At 41.2% G+C, this 18,358-nt stretch overlaps 1 protein-coding gene across 2 annotated transcripts in view; it reads left to right on the top strand.

Moving 5' to 3' along the window:
• The window catches only part of HK3 (hexokinase 3), a 172,434-nt gene that overhangs the window by 103,715 nt on the left and 50,361 nt on the right, over positions 1–18,358 (top strand). For both annotated transcript variants that reach the window (XM_073620473.1, XM_073620474.1), the window contains exons 4-8: positions 3,609–3,751; positions 11,765–11,884; positions 13,594–13,689; positions 13,773–13,872; positions 13,952–14,135. In XM_073620473.1, coding sequence (XP_073476574.1) covers positions 3,609–3,751; positions 11,765–11,884; positions 13,594–13,689; positions 13,773–13,872; positions 13,952–14,135 — 643 coding nt within the window. The remainder of the gene's footprint in view (positions 1–3,608; positions 3,752–11,764; positions 11,885–13,593; positions 13,690–13,772; positions 13,873–13,951; positions 14,136–18,358) is intronic.

Genomic DNA, 18,358 nt, shown 5'->3' with positions numbered 1-18,358 from the left:
ACTCATTGAATAGACCTCTGAACGCTTAGGGGGTACTTGAGATTCATAGGACAATTCAACAGAGGAGGGTATGGAGGAGGAGGGGTTAGAGCTGACAAATCTTGCATCATCACCAGCTGTATGGAGACGTGGGAGCACAACAAGCTGCAGCACTGTGCCCTATCCTGCTTCCTTTAGAGTTGCAAGCCTTGCGTGAAAAGAAATAACGACTGGGAACCTGCCATTGTGGTACAGCACATTCTGCAAATTCACGGAGGGGGGGCATATTCCACCAGGCAGAAAGGCAGAAATGCAGAAATTGTAGAGCCAGCTGCTTTGACAAGCTTGCATTTAGACGCTGGGCATGTGGGTGGCAGGGACTGTATTTTATTTATTTTTTTGCTGCAGCAGATGGGGCAGAGAAATTTGCTGGCTATAGTCTACAGCTGGTGGTGTGCTGCTGGCAGATGTGCTGCAAGGACCTGGGACACCCTGAACTATACAATCATCCCTCTCAGTGGAGGCTGCTGAGAGGTCATGAGCTATAGCAGGGACAGACTAAGATGAGTGAGGAGGGACATATTTGTGCCCCTTTTTGTGTGGCTTTTAGGTGCTCTTGCCAAGGGGCTGAGTGGTGGGAGGTTAAATGCCTTGTCAAGCATGAGGTACCAAAATGGTTGGTGGTTTTTGCCACACTTGATGTGCTTGAGACAAAGTTTCCAAGTGGTAACAATGCGATCGGCTGCACATGTACTACAAAAGGCCCTGACAGCTGAGCTGTGAGAAGTGGGCCCGTAGATAACGACTCCACAATGTGATGGAATAGGGTGGCTGTTCTCTACTCTTCCATGATTGCTGCCTCGTTTGGGGTTTTGCCTCAGCCTCACTTTCTGCCTCTGTTTTATCTGGCACACAAGTTGCGTCAGTGACGTCGGCATTATCGCAATAAGCTGTGGCTGGGGGAACATGAATGCCAATATGTGTACTAGTGTTCTCCCCTCTATAGGCTCATTTTCCTGCCTTCCTTAACCTCAGAACCAACATCTGAATCGAATCATTGGCTGTGAATTGCCAAGGAGCAATTGCCTGATGCTGTGTTCAAGTAACTCCGCTGACTCCTCCATGCCTGTTGCTGGGACTATGGCAAGAAAAACTGTGGACAAGGAGGCAGGTTTAGCCACTCTGGCAGTTGCAGGGGACTGCGCTCTAGTTTCTGCTTGGGTGACGGAGAATGAGAAAGGGTTTACAAAGCCAGTCCACCACCTCCTCTGCATGCTGTGGCTGGATAGCACAGGCAACATTACTAAACAGAGAAAATGATGCCCTGCTTGAGGACTGACCACGTCCACCTTTGCCTGTGGACACATACCCTGCTGGCCCCCTTACAATGTCATGGGAATGTCAACCTCTCCTTGCTGTCCTCCCAGACATGATATGGGGGGGTGCTTATTAACAAAATGTAATAAAGATGTGTACGTAAATGCACTTTAATCAATGGAAAGTGGTGTTTGGTGCACTTTTTAATTTGAGTATTCACTGCACAGACACACTCAACGGATACACTATAATGTACTGCGTCAAATGTGCAGTAACACACTGAAATATATGGAGTTAAACTTTCAGTAATGCAATAAAATATACTGCATTAAATGGTCAGTACACTCACTGATATTGTGATAAACTGCGCACCCTATGTATACATCAACTATAAATGCAAAATCGTGAACAACCACTGGATGATTTCTCCAGTGGATGACATAGATTATGAAATCTATACAATGTTCACTGTAAAGTGCATAAGTGCAAACACATTTGTGTCTACCACCAGATATCTACAGCAGTTATAAATGGAAATAAAGTGTCCAAAAAATCAATCGCATAAAGGTATAGTGTCCATAAACTTCCATCAAAGGACTTCCAATGGTCCAGAAGTTGCCTTATCCAGCAAAAAGTGACTATGGGTCTTCCTCCACCAACACCTGTCACACAGCCTACTCACCAGAATTACATGACTGCGACTCCCATTGCAGGAGTCACATACAGCGAATGGTCAAACCTCCAGATGTCCGATCATCAGCAAGGCATAAAAGGAAAGGCAGCCTTCCATAGTGAAATAGGATTCGTTGTATAAAATTAGCGCTACATAAGCACTTGGAAGAATTGCAATTAAAAAATGGTTCAACTTCCAGCCCCAATAAATAACACAGTATAACTTTTTGCACAAGTGTAAAATACAATTTCACCCCCCTGTTTTATTTATTTATATTTTTCCACTACACTGACTGAACTATCTCTACATTCATTCTAATGTAAAAATGAATGGTGGTTGCACTTGACTCACATTGAACTCCCTAGATTCACACTAAACTGATATTCTACTGACAATAGAATCAGAATGGCACACTAACTGTCTAATAGCACTGAACAGAGCCCTGTTCTGTCTCTCTCCACGCTGCTATTGCACTACAAATGGCTGCTATAGAAAGAATACTTTTATAGTGTGGTGCGGGATTAAGAGCAATGAGCCATGATTGTTTACAGTCATCATGACAGCGTCCAATCATGGCTTTGAGAGTGCTCTGACTGGGCAAAGCTTCTATTGCGAACGGCCCAACAGCTAAAGTCTGGCCCAAACTCGTGCTCGGGCCGAACCGTTTGCCCATCCCTAATAAAGATATCCTCCATGAGTAAAGGTGTTCTGCTGCATACAACAAGCTTCCATCTCATAATTATTCAATAACCTGCTAATACCATCAAGGTCAATAATGCAAACCTCAATCCCTCCCCTAATGCATGGGTACTAGGTGTAATCCTAGACTCTGACCTGTCCTTTCAGCCCCAAATCCAATCGTTGTCAAAAGTGTGTAGCCTTCACCTCCTGTAACATCTCTAAAATTCGCTCCTTTTTAACTAATGAAACCATCAAGCTACTCATTCTCTCCTTGTTATCGCTCGCCTTGACTATTGCAACGCCCTTCTCATAGGCCTACCTCTACACAGGCTATCCCTCCCCTCTTCAGTCTATTATAAATGCTGCTGCCAGATTCATCTACTTTTACCAGTTGCTCAGTGTCTGCCACCTCTCTCCATCTACACTGGCTTCTGATCGCCCAGCAAATTTAATTCAAAATAACCACAACATACAAGGCCTCCTCAAGACCTCCTGCTCTCAAGCTCCCTTGTCTCCTCCTCCCATGCTCCAAGACTTCTCCAGAGCCTCTCCCATCCTCTGGAACTCTCTACCTCAATCTGTCCGGCTATTTAATACTCTGGCTGCCTTCAGGCGACCCCCTGAAAATTCTCCAGGGAAGCTTATCGCGCCACCAATCGATCATCTTCTTTTTTACCAATTCCATCAGATTATTCCCCACAGTTGCAACCTTTTTGTACCACTTGTCCCATCCTATTAAATCATAAGCTCTTTTGAGCAGGGCCCTCCTAACCCTCTCTTGTATTTTATTGTAACAGTACGGTCTCCCTTTTAAATTGCAAAGCGCTGCATAAACTGTTGCCGCTATATAAATCCTGTATAAAAGAATTACTGGTTTAATGTTCTCTATAAAGATCAGTGCCTTGATAACAGTTGCAGTTTCACTCTGATAGTTTTCTTTAATGTGGTTTTCTTCTAGAATGTGGTGATTTCTTGGTACTGGATCTGGGAGGAGCCAAATTTCGAATTCTCAAGGTAAAGTTAAGCCGTGCTTCTGGAGTGGAGATGGACAAAGAAGAATTTGATATATCTGAAAAAATTAGAACTGGAACAGGTGAACAGGTATGTTCATATGAGTAATGCCACTGACATTGGGGTTTACCCCCATTCTTATTTTTACCTTTCAGAGCCCTTTCACGCTAACAGAGCCACGTTAGCTTTACCTTAGTTTTACTGACACTTTTCGGTCACTAGCGGGGTGCTTTTAGACCCCCCTCCCGCTAGCGGCCGAAGAATGGGTTAATGGCACCCGTGTAGAGCCGCTGCCCGAAGCGCTTTGCAGGCGCTTCGGCAGCGGTGCCCATTAATTTCAATGGGCAGGGCTGGTGGAGGAGCAGTGTATACACTGCTCCTCTACCACCCCAAAGATGTTGCTTGCAGGGCTTTTTTTAACGTCCTGCCAGCGCAGTGACCTAGTGTGAAAGCACTCGGGCTTTCACATTGGGGTGGTAGGGGAGGCGTTTTTCAGGCGCTATTTTTAGCCCTTTAGCACCTGAACGCCTCAGTGTGAAAGGGGTCTTAAGGCTGGCTTCACACCTATGCAAATTGGATGCAGGTTTCCTGGCATCCAATTTGCATAGCAGGAGAATAGGATATTCACATCTCTTCTGGGCGGCTGCGGAGTGCACTGCACAGAAACTCTGCGTCTTTGGCTCCATTTCAGGGCCGAATTCAGGCAAAGATTCGGCCCTGATTCCTGAGCCTTACAGTATTATCAGGTGTTAGTGCAGGGCTGTCCAGAGTGGTCCTGAAGGATGAAAGCGGCTTTTAAAACCCAGAAAAGCATTGGGGAGTTTACTTGGCTTGCATTTAAATCTTAAGACATCTATGTTTCATTTGCATACACTTTGCACCACAAGGTAAATACATTTTAGCATTTTAACTTGCATTTTCTATTGATTTAAAGTAGAAATTCATGTGTTCAAAATGGATCAAGTGTGAACATGCTATAAGAAATACCTAGGAGCTGACTTTGCTATTCTCTCCTTCTGAAAATTATCATTACCCGTTTTATATGTTGAGCCTCTGCGGTCAATACGTTTAGTTAGTGTAGCACTACCCCTGGAGTAGCCACTTGATTGTTTGGGTTTGCACTAGTGATGACCCACCCTTACCTGCAATCAGGTATGCTTAAAAAAAAAAAAAAAAAAAAAAAATGCATTGAAACAGAAGACTGTAGGGGGGGAGGGGGGAGAACCGATAGCAAGTGAACAATATTGCAATTGTACATCATTAAGGGGGCAGCACATGAATTGCATAACTAGCATAAAGTCCTGGCCTAAGTGAAACAAAGGACCTCTTACTCCACTGGCTAGGGAACTACTTGACTAAGGTACTGCTTGCATTGGGGTCCTTACTTTGCTGAGTGCATTCACACCTTACAGAGGTATTTGTATTCCCACAGGCTTGGGAGTGACCAGAAGCCTCTCACCAGTGCAGCATATGGTATTAATGCATTAGTCCCACGAGGTACAGCAAATGGTTCCTGATGCTCTTCTCAAAGCAAACCTCTCAAGTAGCCTCTCTAGACGGTTTTAGTTCTAATGGTTCCAGAACAGTTAGTCTCTGGAACACAGCAGCAGTCGTACAGTCATGGGCCATGTGGCCTGGGGGATTCCCAGTTCAGTGACCCAAGAAATGGCACATCTCTATGTAAACCCAGCAGCAAAGTCCTTCCTGGCATAAAGCGGCTCATGGCTCATTAATGGTAACCCCTGTGGCCAGACACTCTTCAGATTCTAAGCCCTCTCCCCAGGCCTCGGGCAGCCATCTTATATCGGCAGGTTCTGCCGCCATCATGTTCCTGCACACATGCTCCACTTTCAGCCATGTCCCCAGGCGCAATGGTCACACTCTGGCACAATTCCAGGGATAAGTCTCTTACCAGAACAGCTGCACTTTTCGATGCAGTAGTCTCTTAGCCCAAAGCCCTATTCACAGCCTCTAGGAAATTTGTGCAGCAGACTCATACGCATTGTACACGCCCCCTTTTCACCCTCAATGGTTGCTACTTTGATCCAGTAAGCCTGCAGATGCTTCCTACCCCCTCTGGCGGTCCTGGAGTAAGTGCATGACAGCTGTTTGTGTCGGCCAGCTGCGCTGCTCTTCACCGTCTTCATAGTTTTTCAGTCCTTCACTTACCCATATGTGAGTGTGCTTTTATTAAATGATGTATGCTCATATTGATGTCTGCACTGTGGCCACTTTTATTTTCAGACATTTTGAAAGCTGGGGGAGGAGAGATTCATCCATCCCTGCAGGCTGAAAGAAAAAAACTGTGTATGACCAGCTTAGGTTACTTGGAGTGTATTTTTAGTAGCTCGGTCATGAAACTAAATTAGTCTTAGAATGATTAGAATGATTGCTAACTTCTGGAACAAATGTCTCCCTATGGTGTTGGCTACTTAGAACGTAGTAGGCAGACATCCCAAGTCTCCTGCGAGGTGTAGGAGTCTCTCGCATTTTGGGGGTGTGGTCCAAACCCGGTTGTCACCCGCCAGAGGGGTGACACCAAAGCAACAGATAAGGCAGGAGCAAGCTGGTGTTGGATTCAAACAGAGGGAGGGGTGAGTCTAGGAGCGAGTGAGAGAGCTGGTGAGAGTGAGGACGGCGCTCATTACTGTTATACACTGCAATGTCTTCTCTGGCAGAACTGTGTTCCTGGCTGGCTCTCTGTTTGTTTCCACACAAAGCCTGGCGACCGTGCAGGCACCCCCTGAGTGGTGTACACATATGGTGGGAGCATGGAAACTCTAGAGGAGTGCTGGTGCCTGGGAGGCAGGTGAAATAATTTGATGGGAAATCTTGACTGGTCAATTCTCCCACGTGACTTTGTTGGGGGGCACTGATCAAAGGGAAGTACAGATTTCAGGTGATTTTCCCCATTTCTCTGTATTGGGGTTGCACAGATGCCACTTTTTTAAGACCGAGTACAAGTACCTATACACTTGTGGTTTTTTTTGTTTTTTTTTAATGTCACGTGACAGTGGACTGTCATTAGTGTATGGGGTGTTTTTCGTTATTTTATTTTTTACAATTTTGATATACTCCTTTTTTGTTTTCAGGGTTCTTTATTGTTTTACAATTATTACCTTTTTTTTTTAAAATGTATTTATTTTTTTTAATTCTTATTTTTATCAGGCCTGTTGGGGGGGGGGGGGGGGGGCACGCTTTGGTGAGATATCAGGGGTCTGACAGATCCAGGACAGGAGCGCCACCTCCCTGAAATTATTTTTTGCAGGTTGGGATGTCTGTAGTAGGTATTTGTTGCACAAGGTTGTGATTGTGCACAATTAATAGCTAGTGTAGCTTGTACCCTAGAGAGCAGTTTGTTTTAATCAGATAACGATTGCTACTGTTCAGTAATCAATTTTGGTAGCGAAACAGCTTTCAAAAATAACCTGAATAGCTGGTGCCTAAATCTTTATTCTTGTCTAAAATATTAACAGGAAATTTTATTTCTGTTCAAATTCTTTTAATTATAGTTACATAGTTAGTCAGGTTGAAAGAAGACACAAGTCCATCCAGTTCAACCATAAACCCCCCCCCCAAAAAAAAAATAAATAAATAAATATCGTACAATCCAATATACCCAATTCTATACCCACAGTTGATCCAGAGGAAGGCAAAAAAAAAACCCAGCAGAGCATGCTCCAATTTGCTACAGCAGAGGAAAAAATTCCTTCCTGATCCCCCCCCCAAGAGGCAATCGGATTTTCCCTAGATCAACTTTACCTATAAATGCTAGTACCCAGTTATATTGTGTACATTTAGGAAAGTATCCAGGCCTTTCTTATAGCAATCCACTGAGCTGGCCAGAACCACCTCTGGCGGGAGTCTATTCCACATTTTCACAGCTCTTACTGTGAAGAAACCTTTCCGTGTTTGGAGATTAAATCTCTTTTCCTCCAGTCGTAAAGAGTGCCCCCGTGTCCTCTGTGTTGACCGTAAAGTGAATAACTCAACACCAAGTTCACTATATGGACCCCTTATATATTTGAACATGTTGATCATATCCCCCCTTATTCTCCTCTTCTCAAGAGTGAATAAATTCAGTTCCTCTAATCTTTCCTCATAGCTGAGCTCCTCCATGTCTCTTATCAGTTTGGTTGCCCTTCTCTGCATTTTCTCCAGTTCCCCGATATCCTTTTTGAGAACTGGAGCCCAAAACTAAACTGCATATTCCAGATGAGGTCTTACTAATGATTTGAACAGGGGCAAAATTCTCTCTCTCTGCTGTTGCGGCATTTTCAGGGAAAAGCAAACTTGCACTGTTATACAAGCTTTACATTTACTACTTTAAATTGTAGCAAAGTGCCATTTCTTCAGTGTTGTCACATGAAAAGATTATAATAAAATATCTACAAAAATGTGTATTCACTTTTGTGAGATACTAAGCTATCATATGTTAATATATACAGTAACGTTTAAATAGTAGCTTGGATTGGCCTTTTTAGATCTTTTTAGTATAAACTGCGTTCATTAGAATCCATAGCAAGCAGCAAATAGTTTTAAGATTATTATTTTTCACTTATTTTTATTTTTTTTATATGCCAATGCTCCCAGCTTTGTTTTCACTGACTGATTTTACATACGATCATGCTGGCAAAATAAACCTCAATTACCAGTGTTCACCTCAGTGATGGGACTGCTGTATTATCTAGCCAATATTCTGCTTTTCCTTTTCCCTATTTCTTTGTAATCATTTATTTTTAAAAGCACAGGCTACGTTTGAAGTACCTGTGTGTTGAGAACATTTTTTATGTTTTTATAGGGAAAGTATAGAATATTTTCTTTGAACATGTTTTTTAAAGTTTTGAAACTTTAATAATTTAAGCCATTTTTTAAATGGCTTTCACATTTTTTGACATGCTTTATTTTGCTTTTGTATTAGCCATGGTGGGCGGATTGGCAAGCAAATAAGTGTAACAATTAGTCGCGAATCATACTGCCTCTCATCAGTAAAGTCTCCGGCATGGGTTAACAAGCTGGTGTGCCTGTATTTCAGGGCAGTCAATTGAGACCGTTTGCAAAGTTCTGAGACGGGTTTATTACTGAGGGTTGAAGGTGTCCACTCTAAACAGATACATAATTAAGAAGAGGATAGGATCAGACTCAGTGGCAGCTGGTGCTCCAAAATTTTTGGGGGGATGCAAACAAACTGAAAAATTAAACTTAGTAATGCAGGACTGTAAATAGCCATTTACCAGGTGATTATATTTACTGCTAGATAGAACTGATCGTCAATTGCAGGCTCACTATGCCCATCACAGTAGGCCAATCGCATCCACCTTTTCAAGTAAAATAAAACCACTCAACATAAGGTATCCTCATCAGAGTCCTCCTCTAAATCAGATGCCCCCCCTGCTCCCTGAGGAAATTCTAAGGGAACCCAATAAAAAAATAAATAAATAAATAAATATATATATATATATATATATATATATATAGATATAGATATATATAGATATAGATATAGATATAGATATATATATATATATATATATATAGATATATAGATATATATATATATATATATATATATATATATATATATATATATATATATATATATATATATATATATATAATCAGTGGCTTGCGAAAGTATTCGGCCCCCTTGAACTTTTCAACCTTTTGCCACATTTCAGGCTTTAAACATAAAGATATAAAATTTTTATTTTTTGTGAAGAATCACCAACAAGTGGGACACAATTGTGAAGTGGAACGAAATCTTTTGGATTTTTGAAACTTTTTTAACTAATAAAAAATGAAAAGTGGGGCGTGCAAAATTATTCGGCCCCCTTGCGTTAATACTTTGTAGAGCCACCTTTTGCTGCGATTACAGCTGCAAGTCGCTTGGGGTATGTCTCCATCAGTTTTGCACATCGAGAGTCTGAAATTCTTGCCCATTCTTCCTTGCAAAACAGCTGGAGCTCAGTGAGGTTGGATGGAGAGCGTTTGTGAACAGCTCTTTCCACATATTCTCGATTGGATTCAGGTCTGGACTTTGACTTGGCCATTCTAACACCTGGATACGTTTATTTGTGAACCATTCCTTTGTAGATTTTGCTGTATGTTTGGGATCATTGTCTTGTTGGAAGATAAATCTCCATCCCAGTTTCAGGTCTTTTACAGACTCCAACAGGTTTTCATCCAGAATGGTCCTGTATTTGGCTGCATCCATCTTCCCCTCAATTTTAACCATCTTCCCTGTCCCTGCTGAAGAAAAGCAGGCCCAAACCATGATGCTGCCACCACCATGTTTGACAGTGGGGATGGTGTGTTGAGTGTGATGAGCTGTGTTGCTTTTACGCCAAACATATCGTTTTGCATTGTGGCCAAAAAGTTGGATTTTGGTTTCATCGGACCAGAGCACCTTCTTCCACATGTTTGGTGTGTCTCCCAGCTGGCTTGTGGCAAACTTTAGACGAGACTTTTTTATGGATATCTTTGAGAAATGGCTTTCTTCTTGCCACTCTTCCATAAAGGCCAGATTTGTGCAGTGTACGACTGATTGTTGTCCTATGGACAGACTCTCCCACCTCAGCTGTAGTTCTCTGCAGGTCATCCAGAGTGATCATGGGCCTCTTGGCTGCATCTCTGATCAGTCTTCTCCTTGTCTGAGCTGAAAGTTTAGAATGACAGCCAGGTCTTGGTAGATTTGCAGTGGTCTGATACTCCTTCCATTTCAAAATGATCGCTTGCACAGTGCTCCTTGGGGTGTTTAAAGCTTGGGAAATCTTTTTGTATCCAAATCCGGCTTTAAACTTCTCCACAACAGTATTACGGAGCTGCCTGGTGTGTTCCTTGGTCTTCATGGCTCTCTGCGCTTTCAACAGAACCCTGAGACTATCACAGAGCAGGTGCATTTATACAGAGACTTGATTACACACAGGTGGATTCTATTTATCACCATCAGTCATTTAGGACAACATTGGATCATTCAGAGATCCTTGCTGAACTTCTGGAGTGAGTTTGCTGCACTGAAAGTAAAGGGGCCGAATAATTTTGCACGCACCACTTTTCAGTTTTTTAATTGCTAATAAAGTTTAAAATATCCAATAGATTTCGTTCCACTTCACAATTGTGTCCCACTTGTTGGTGATTCTTCACAAAAAATTTAAATTTGATATCTTTATGTTTGAAGCCTGAAATGTGGCAAAAGGTTGAAAAGTTCAAGGGGGCCGAATACTTTCGCAAGCCACTGTGTATGTATGTATGTATGTATGTATATATATATATATATATATATATATATATATATATATATATATATATATATATATATATATATATATATATACATATATATATAATATATATATATATAAATTTTTTTTTTTTTTTTTTTTATTCCTCTATATCGATCTTAGGGGAAGCGGCACCTCCTATTGATGGGCCACAATGGTCAGATTCCTTCTGTCTTTGTGCTACTTTAGTGCAGCTGAGTGAGAAATTTACAATTCAAGCTTGTAATCTTGTAGTAAATCTGTTGCACAATCTGTCTCACTGCTCCTGTTTAATATTGCTTTGTTGTGTAACAAAATTGATACCTGTCCCTTATGTGTTTGGATGTTCTATCGTGTTGGATCATGAGACCGTTTGTAATAACTGGCTCTATAATAAGTTGCGTCTGTACCATAACTCAGAAATTCTGGGTGTAATTTTTGCGCATAAAGCTAGACAGCATTTTTTCCTACAGATGTTCTTAAAAAAATAAAAAAAATACTTGATTGTAAAACTGAATTAAAATGATGTGTACTGAGACAAGAATAGTGACTTTTATTGCTGCCCTCTTCTTCAATACTAGTTGCCTGCTTGTCTGTTTCCAATGCGTTGAGTCACTGACCTGGAACAAGTGTGAATGTTAGAAAATCAGAGTGTAAATACATCTGATCTGCATACTTGTTCTAGATGAATTTCTCTATTTACTGAAGCCACTGGATCAGCATGACAGCCAGGCAACTAGCATTTCAGAAGGAGGTTTTGCAGTGGCTTTCACAATCTTTCATTACATATGCATTTTAACTGAGGAATTTCAAAATTTGACTATTCCTTTATGCATGTCTGCAGCTGTTTGACCACGTTGCTGATTGCCTTGGCCGTTTCCTTCAACATCGCAATCTCAGTCAAGCGGTTTTCCCCCTGGGATTCACCTTCTCATTCCCTTGTGTGCAGAGTCAGCTAGACAAGGTAACCTTTTATTCTAATGTCCCTTTCAGTAAACTCTGTCCAGAAGTTTGCACATGCTTTTGCCTCTAATATCTGTTAGACAGCAATGTAAGATTAGTTTTTCGTTGATTCATTTCTGAATTAGTATTGTTTATATTCATTATTTGAACGAATTCCAAATTTTCAAAACAATTCGAATTTGGATCGGTCTTAAAATGATCGACAGATTTAAATTCTGCATGAAGAATCGCTGGTATGGAGCGGGCCAGAAAGCCGGCCTGCCGCATCCTTTAAAGTGTAAGTTCACCTTTTTACAGAAAATCTGGACACTGGACCCTCTCCCCATTGCACTACCCCCCCCTCTTCCCGCAACCCTAGAGTCCAGTGATCCCCCCCCTGCACTGACAGATCGTATCGCCGCTGTACCGGTTCGGGGATTTGAAATCCCCGTTGCTTTCTCTCCCCTTCACACGCGGTGACAGGATGGGCTACACGGGTTCTGATTGATCAGTGCCGAACAATTAGAATGCTCCTAAATGTACCTCCTGACGAGGTACTTTTTGGAGATTGAGCTGCGGGGAATTTCTAATCCCTGGAACGGTGAGGCGGCGACCCGATGTGTCAGTGCAGGTGATCGGAGCGCTCCAGGTCAGCGGGACGGGGGGGAGGGGGCTGTGTGAAGAGGGGGTTCTGTGTAAGTTCACCTTACAGATTTTTCTGTAAAGGTGAACTTACCCTTTAACAACTGACTCATCAGCTGTCAGCGGGCTTCCCTGCTGAGAGTTGAAATGTTAAACAAAAGAATAGAAAAGTCTAGTATATATTTTAAAGGGAACCCTACACCAAAAGATAAAAAAAAAAAAAGTTTATGAGAAAGGGGTTTTTTTTTTTTTTTGTTTTTTTTGTTTTTTTTCTCGGCTGAGGCGGGCGTCATGATTGACAATGGATCTACACCGGGGGGGACTTAAAAAAAATAAATAAAAAACAAAAATAAAGGTATTGTCAACTCGTGTTGTCTTCACTGCTTACACTTCCTTTTTTTTTTTTTTTTTTTTGGTACAATTTTTTGTAATTTTTTCATACTCCTTCACATAGTGGGGGACCCCCTTGTTAAAAAGGGGGCTTCCAGATTCCGATAAGCCCCCCCCCACCCGCAGACCTCCACAACCACCACCCAGGGGTGTGGGGAAGAGGCCCTTGTCCCCATCAACATGGGGACAAGGTTCTCGTGGGGGGCATGTGGACTGGTATGGTTCAGGAGCAGGGAATGCTTGCTTGTACACCCCCCCCCCTTCCTTTGCTGTATGCTCAGGTAAGGGTCTATGGATTTGGGGGGGTTTCCCACACGGTGTGGTGTGTGTGTGTTTGTTTTTTTTCTTCAATTGCCGATTTTATTTTTTGTTTACTTTTCATATCTCAGTGGGGAAGCCCGATGACAGCTGATGAGTCATCGGTTGTGCTTCATAGCCCAGTCTTTAACAACCAGCTATTCTTCACACAGAATTTGAATTGGTCGATCATTTTTTTTTTTTTTTGACCGATCTGAATTCGAATCATTCTTGGAATTTGTTGGAAAACAAACAAATTTCTACAAAATTCATTACTATTTCAATTGGAGTTTCGGATGCATCCAAATAACCCAAAATTTGTCCGAATTTACATTGGGACCGAAACGAATTGCACATGTCTAATATGTAGCTGATATAACATGCCTGGTTTCCTCTCTACAGAGTGTACTTATCTCTTGGACTAAAGGTTTCCGCTGCTCTGGCGTTGAGGGCAAAGATGTTGTCCAGTTACTAAAAGATGCCATCCAAAGACGTGGGGTGAGCGTTGGAACATCATTTGTTCAACCATCACTATCATTTCTGACTCATTGCTGTTTATTATACAAATATTTTTTCTACAGGATTATAAAGTGGATGTTATTGCCATTGTCAATGACACGGTTGGAACAATGATGAGTTGTGGCTACAAGGACCACAGCTGTGAGGTTGGATTTATTGTTGGTAAGTAAGGGCTCTTCTTGTGCTGGTCCAGGAGTGAATCAGCTGTTGCAATACTAAATCTCCTGCTGTCTATCCACAGGTACTGGTACCAATGTCTGTTACATGGAGGAGATGGGAAATGTGGAAGCTGTGGAAGGTGATGAAGGTACAATGTGCATCAACATAGAATGGGGAGGTTTTGGAGATGATGGGACACTGAATGATATTGTGACTGAATATGACTCACAGGTGGATCAAACATCCAGAGTACCTGGAAGACAACGGTAGGTGCTGCAAAGAGCTGACCTTATTCTTTATAAATTCTTGCGAGGAATTTTCTTCTCCCCACTTTGATTGTAAAGCGGAGCCCTGTTAAATAATGTCCTAATGTTGCAGGGCAGTTTGCTCCCTCCATCCGTCCAGAAAGCAATAGTAGGACACTCCTACTGTTGCTAAGCTTGTCTTGGTGAAACTCTTTGTTCTCATAGCCATAAGTATTTTGATGGTAGAGGTCATGATGCTACTTCATCTAGACTGAAATTGTGGGTTCCAGAAAAACAGTCTGTGATGCTACTTGGATGAGCTAATGGGGGTAACTTGGTGCTTTCTAATCTAGTAAGTTTTGGAGAACATGGATAGAAAACAACACCAATTATATATTCAAGTATTTTGGAAAAGCCACAATGGCAGAAGAGATTAAGGAGCCTAGACTTTTGGAAACGCCACTATATCTATTCAAAACCTGCGGTAAGAATATGTGGAGGGTTACTACTTGCCTTTTTAAAAATGTTAGTTGCCTGGTTCTCATGCTGTTCCAGTGGCTTTAGTACTTTGAATAACTGGCATTGAACAAGTATGCAGATCAGTTTGGCTTTCTTGATCTCCATGCATGTCCTCAGGTCAGTGTAAAGAATTGTGAAAAAGTATTGAAGCCAGAGACACCAGGAACTGGTACTTCTAGAAGGTGAGCAACAATGGCAACCCTGTATTTCACTCATTACAAGCTTCCTTATAAAGTAGCCTTGGTGGCCTGAAGCTGCATGACTTCAATTTCCATCATGACCAGCCTATAGAAGTTCCACAGCCACTGGTAAATTACAACTTGGAATTGGTGTAACACTGGAAATAATTCATAATTGCTATGTTGATGTAATGCATATAACGCTTTTAGCATATCTTTAAAAAGAGTAATGTAAATTATTCAGTTGAAAACACATGGAATACTTCATGAACATCATTGATTTTAGAAAGTTGACAGTCGTGTTCAGCCAAATGTCTGCTACACAGGGAAAAGTGGAAGGTGCTTTCAGAACTGCAAACTCTATCTTCAAATGTAAGAACTAATACACAGCAGAGTCTTTGAACTTCTAAGAGCTAATTATAATCCTCTCTTGTATTTTATACTATTTCTATACTATGTTGATCTCCAATTAGCTGAAGCAAAATGATCTAAGTACTACAGAACTTCACTGCTCACAAACTTTACCATTATGGCATATCTTCATGTTAACCTCAAAAGAAAATGTAATTATGCCAGTGGTCATACAGTGCAAGAAAGTATTGGACAAACCTTCTTTTTAAAGATGTAAAGCAAGGATTCTGAACTAATTTCTCTATATATAATTTTAAATAAAGCTTACTTTTAACAGTACATGGAATCCTGGGCATTTTAGCTACTCATTTAAAGAAGCCAATTTTAAGAAAAATGATGAGATAAAAACTGGAATAAAATTTAGTCTTTTATTTGTACTAGCAAATGTGTACCATCCATGAATAGGATACTTTGTGGAGTGGGTTCAGATTGTTTCGTTGTCATAATGCATTTAGAATTTTTTTCTTTTTAGAGACTTTTTTAATTTTTTTCCCTCCTTTTAGTGTGGGAATTAAATGTTGATGAAGTGGTGGTTATGGAAAAAATGGACAGAGAAGGAAATGTAATGTTACAATATCTATATACAGTCCACTGTAAAGGCAACATCCAGGGAATAGTGACACACAGGAACCAGAGTTCATCAATGTCTTACTATAGCTGTTACATTGTTAAGCTGCTCGGTATTCTGTTGGTGAAATATTTTTAAAATGTATGTGATTCTGCAGGGTTGCATATGTGATTGTTGTACTGTATGTTTTCCCTACTCATCTTCTTAATCGGGCTTAATCAGGTGATCGGGAACCCGGACTCTGTGACAAGCCCGGTCCCTGTGTTGGGACAAGAACACACATATGTAGCGCCCAGGTTTAAATCCCACCTCTTGGATGCTGTGTGTGTATGTATATGTATGTATATGTGTGTGTGTGTATATGTATGTATATATGTATGTATGTATATATATATATATATATATATATATATATATATATATATATATATATATATATATATATATTATAATTTTTTTTTTTTTTTTACTGTTGTAAAGGGTTTACCACTTCAGCTCAGGAAGACTTAGCTGCTCAATGACCAGGCAATTTTTTGCGATACGACACTGCGTCGCTTTAACTGACAATTGCGCGGTCGCTGTACTCAAACAAAATTGACATCCTTTTTTTTTTTTCCCCCCACAAATAGAGCTTTCTTTTGGTGGCATTTGATCACCTCCTGCGGTTTTTCTTTTTAGAAGCAAAAGAAGAGCGACAATTTTGAAAAAAACACTATCGTTTACTTTTTGCTATAATCCCAAATTAAAAAAAAAAAAAAAAGTTTCCTCGGTTTAGGCGGATATGTATTCTTCCACATATTTTTGGTAAAGAAAAAAGAAGCGTATATTGGTTTGCACAAAATTTATAGCGTCTACAAAATGGGGAATAGATTTATGGCATTTTTATTATTTTTTTTACTAGTAATGGCCTTCCTTCCTTCCTTCCTTCCTTCCATCCTTCCTTCCTTCCTTCCTTCCTTCCTTCCTTCCTTCGGACTGCGATATTGCAAACTTGACACATTTTTGAGATGTCTCCCCTCGCCTGAGAGAACCGGGATTTGTGTGTTTACACACACACACACACAGATCCCATTTCTCGCTCTGTCACGAGCGATCGCTGGTGCCCGGCGGTCATCCCACCCGCCGGACACACACTGCGGGCGCGCGCCTCCTACAGCCTCTTAAAGGACTGAAGTACAGTTATGGCGGCTCGCCCAGGGGAACCAACCTGCCAAAGTACAACTGCGCAGGAGGATGATGTAAAACCTACCCTAGGCCTAGACAATAGAACAAAGATTTTTTTTCTGCAACAGAGGTACATTAATGGTATATTGGCACACAGGGAAGCTGGAATTCAGAAAAAAACTAACCGTGAACTTGGTCTTTAACCTCTTTCCACCAACGTGGCGCATATAAGCCGTCTTTCAACGGGTGGGCTTTAATGCCAAGAGGCTGCATATATGCAGCCTTATGTAAACACTTTTCTGTGCTGAGTCACTGGCAGGAACTGGAAGCTCCTGATGCTACTTGCAATCGGAAGCTTTCCGATCATGTAACCTCTGTGACAGTCAATCAGTGGTCACATGATCCGAATGCCCACCTTTGCCTTCCGCCGTTTAGAAGCTCTTAAAGGGCTGGAAGGTGGTGGAAAGGGGTTAAAAGGGTTAAGATAGTGGTATATTGAATAAATAGACCTTTTTATATTTAATGTCTTGAGGAATGTTGTGTAATTCTTTGGCAGGGCCAGCAGTCCTGAGTGGTTGGAGGGATGCAGTCATCAGTCCAGAGGGTGTAAAAAGTACATCTTTATTAGTTTAGGGGAAATTTAGACTAACAGCTAAATTTTGCTTTAGAGCATATATTTCCTGTTTTACCTGCCAAAAGAATCTGTAATTCACTATAGCCAGTCATTTGATTTTATATAGCCTGGCAGGTAACTCACTTGCATTGTATTTCCGGGTTCAGCAATGCAGTGGTCTAAGTGCTGTTTAAATTAGTTACTGAATACAGTTACAAAACCTTTTGGCAAGTAAAATGCTAAACATATGTATTTCCACTGCTTATCTAGTGGTTCTCCTGAAGATCTACTTTAACATATGTACTATTGGAGACTAGTTCTTAATAGTTTATGCACATAGGCTGAAGACCTATTACCGAGGAGTAAATGCACATTCACTTCTGGTCTAAAAACGAGTGCCTTCTGTGTAGTAGAGGAACCATGGGTAGTGGCTGTGGGATGTGTATGTGAGTACTGGGGACAGGTTATAGGGAGAAGGCTAATCTATGTTCTGGAGATGGGATCTCACTAGTTCAGCTGTTGCAAAACAAATGTGATAACGTGAAATACAATAAAGTACAGGATTCAACTATAGTTTAAATAGTCACATTTCAGTACTTCTACCCAGTCATCTAGGGTTAATTAAAAAAGTGTACACCTCCTATTAAAACCTCTATTATAACAGCTGTGAACCTGCAGTCTTCTATGGGCTGCTTGTTGTTGATGGATGAGCTGCCCACAGAGGTTTATGAATCAGATTAGTGCAGGTGCAGGCAGCACTGTGCCAGCTGGCTAAGAGAAAAGAGGAATC

The sequence above is a fragment of the Aquarana catesbeiana genome, linkage group LG03 (genome assembly GCF_042186555.1).
Source record: "Aquarana catesbeiana isolate 2022-GZ linkage group LG03, ASM4218655v1, whole genome shotgun sequence".
Classification (NCBI taxonomy): Eukaryota; Metazoa; Chordata; class Amphibia; order Anura; family Ranidae; genus Aquarana; species Aquarana catesbeiana.
This window is presented reverse-complemented; position numbering and strand designations above follow the sequence as displayed.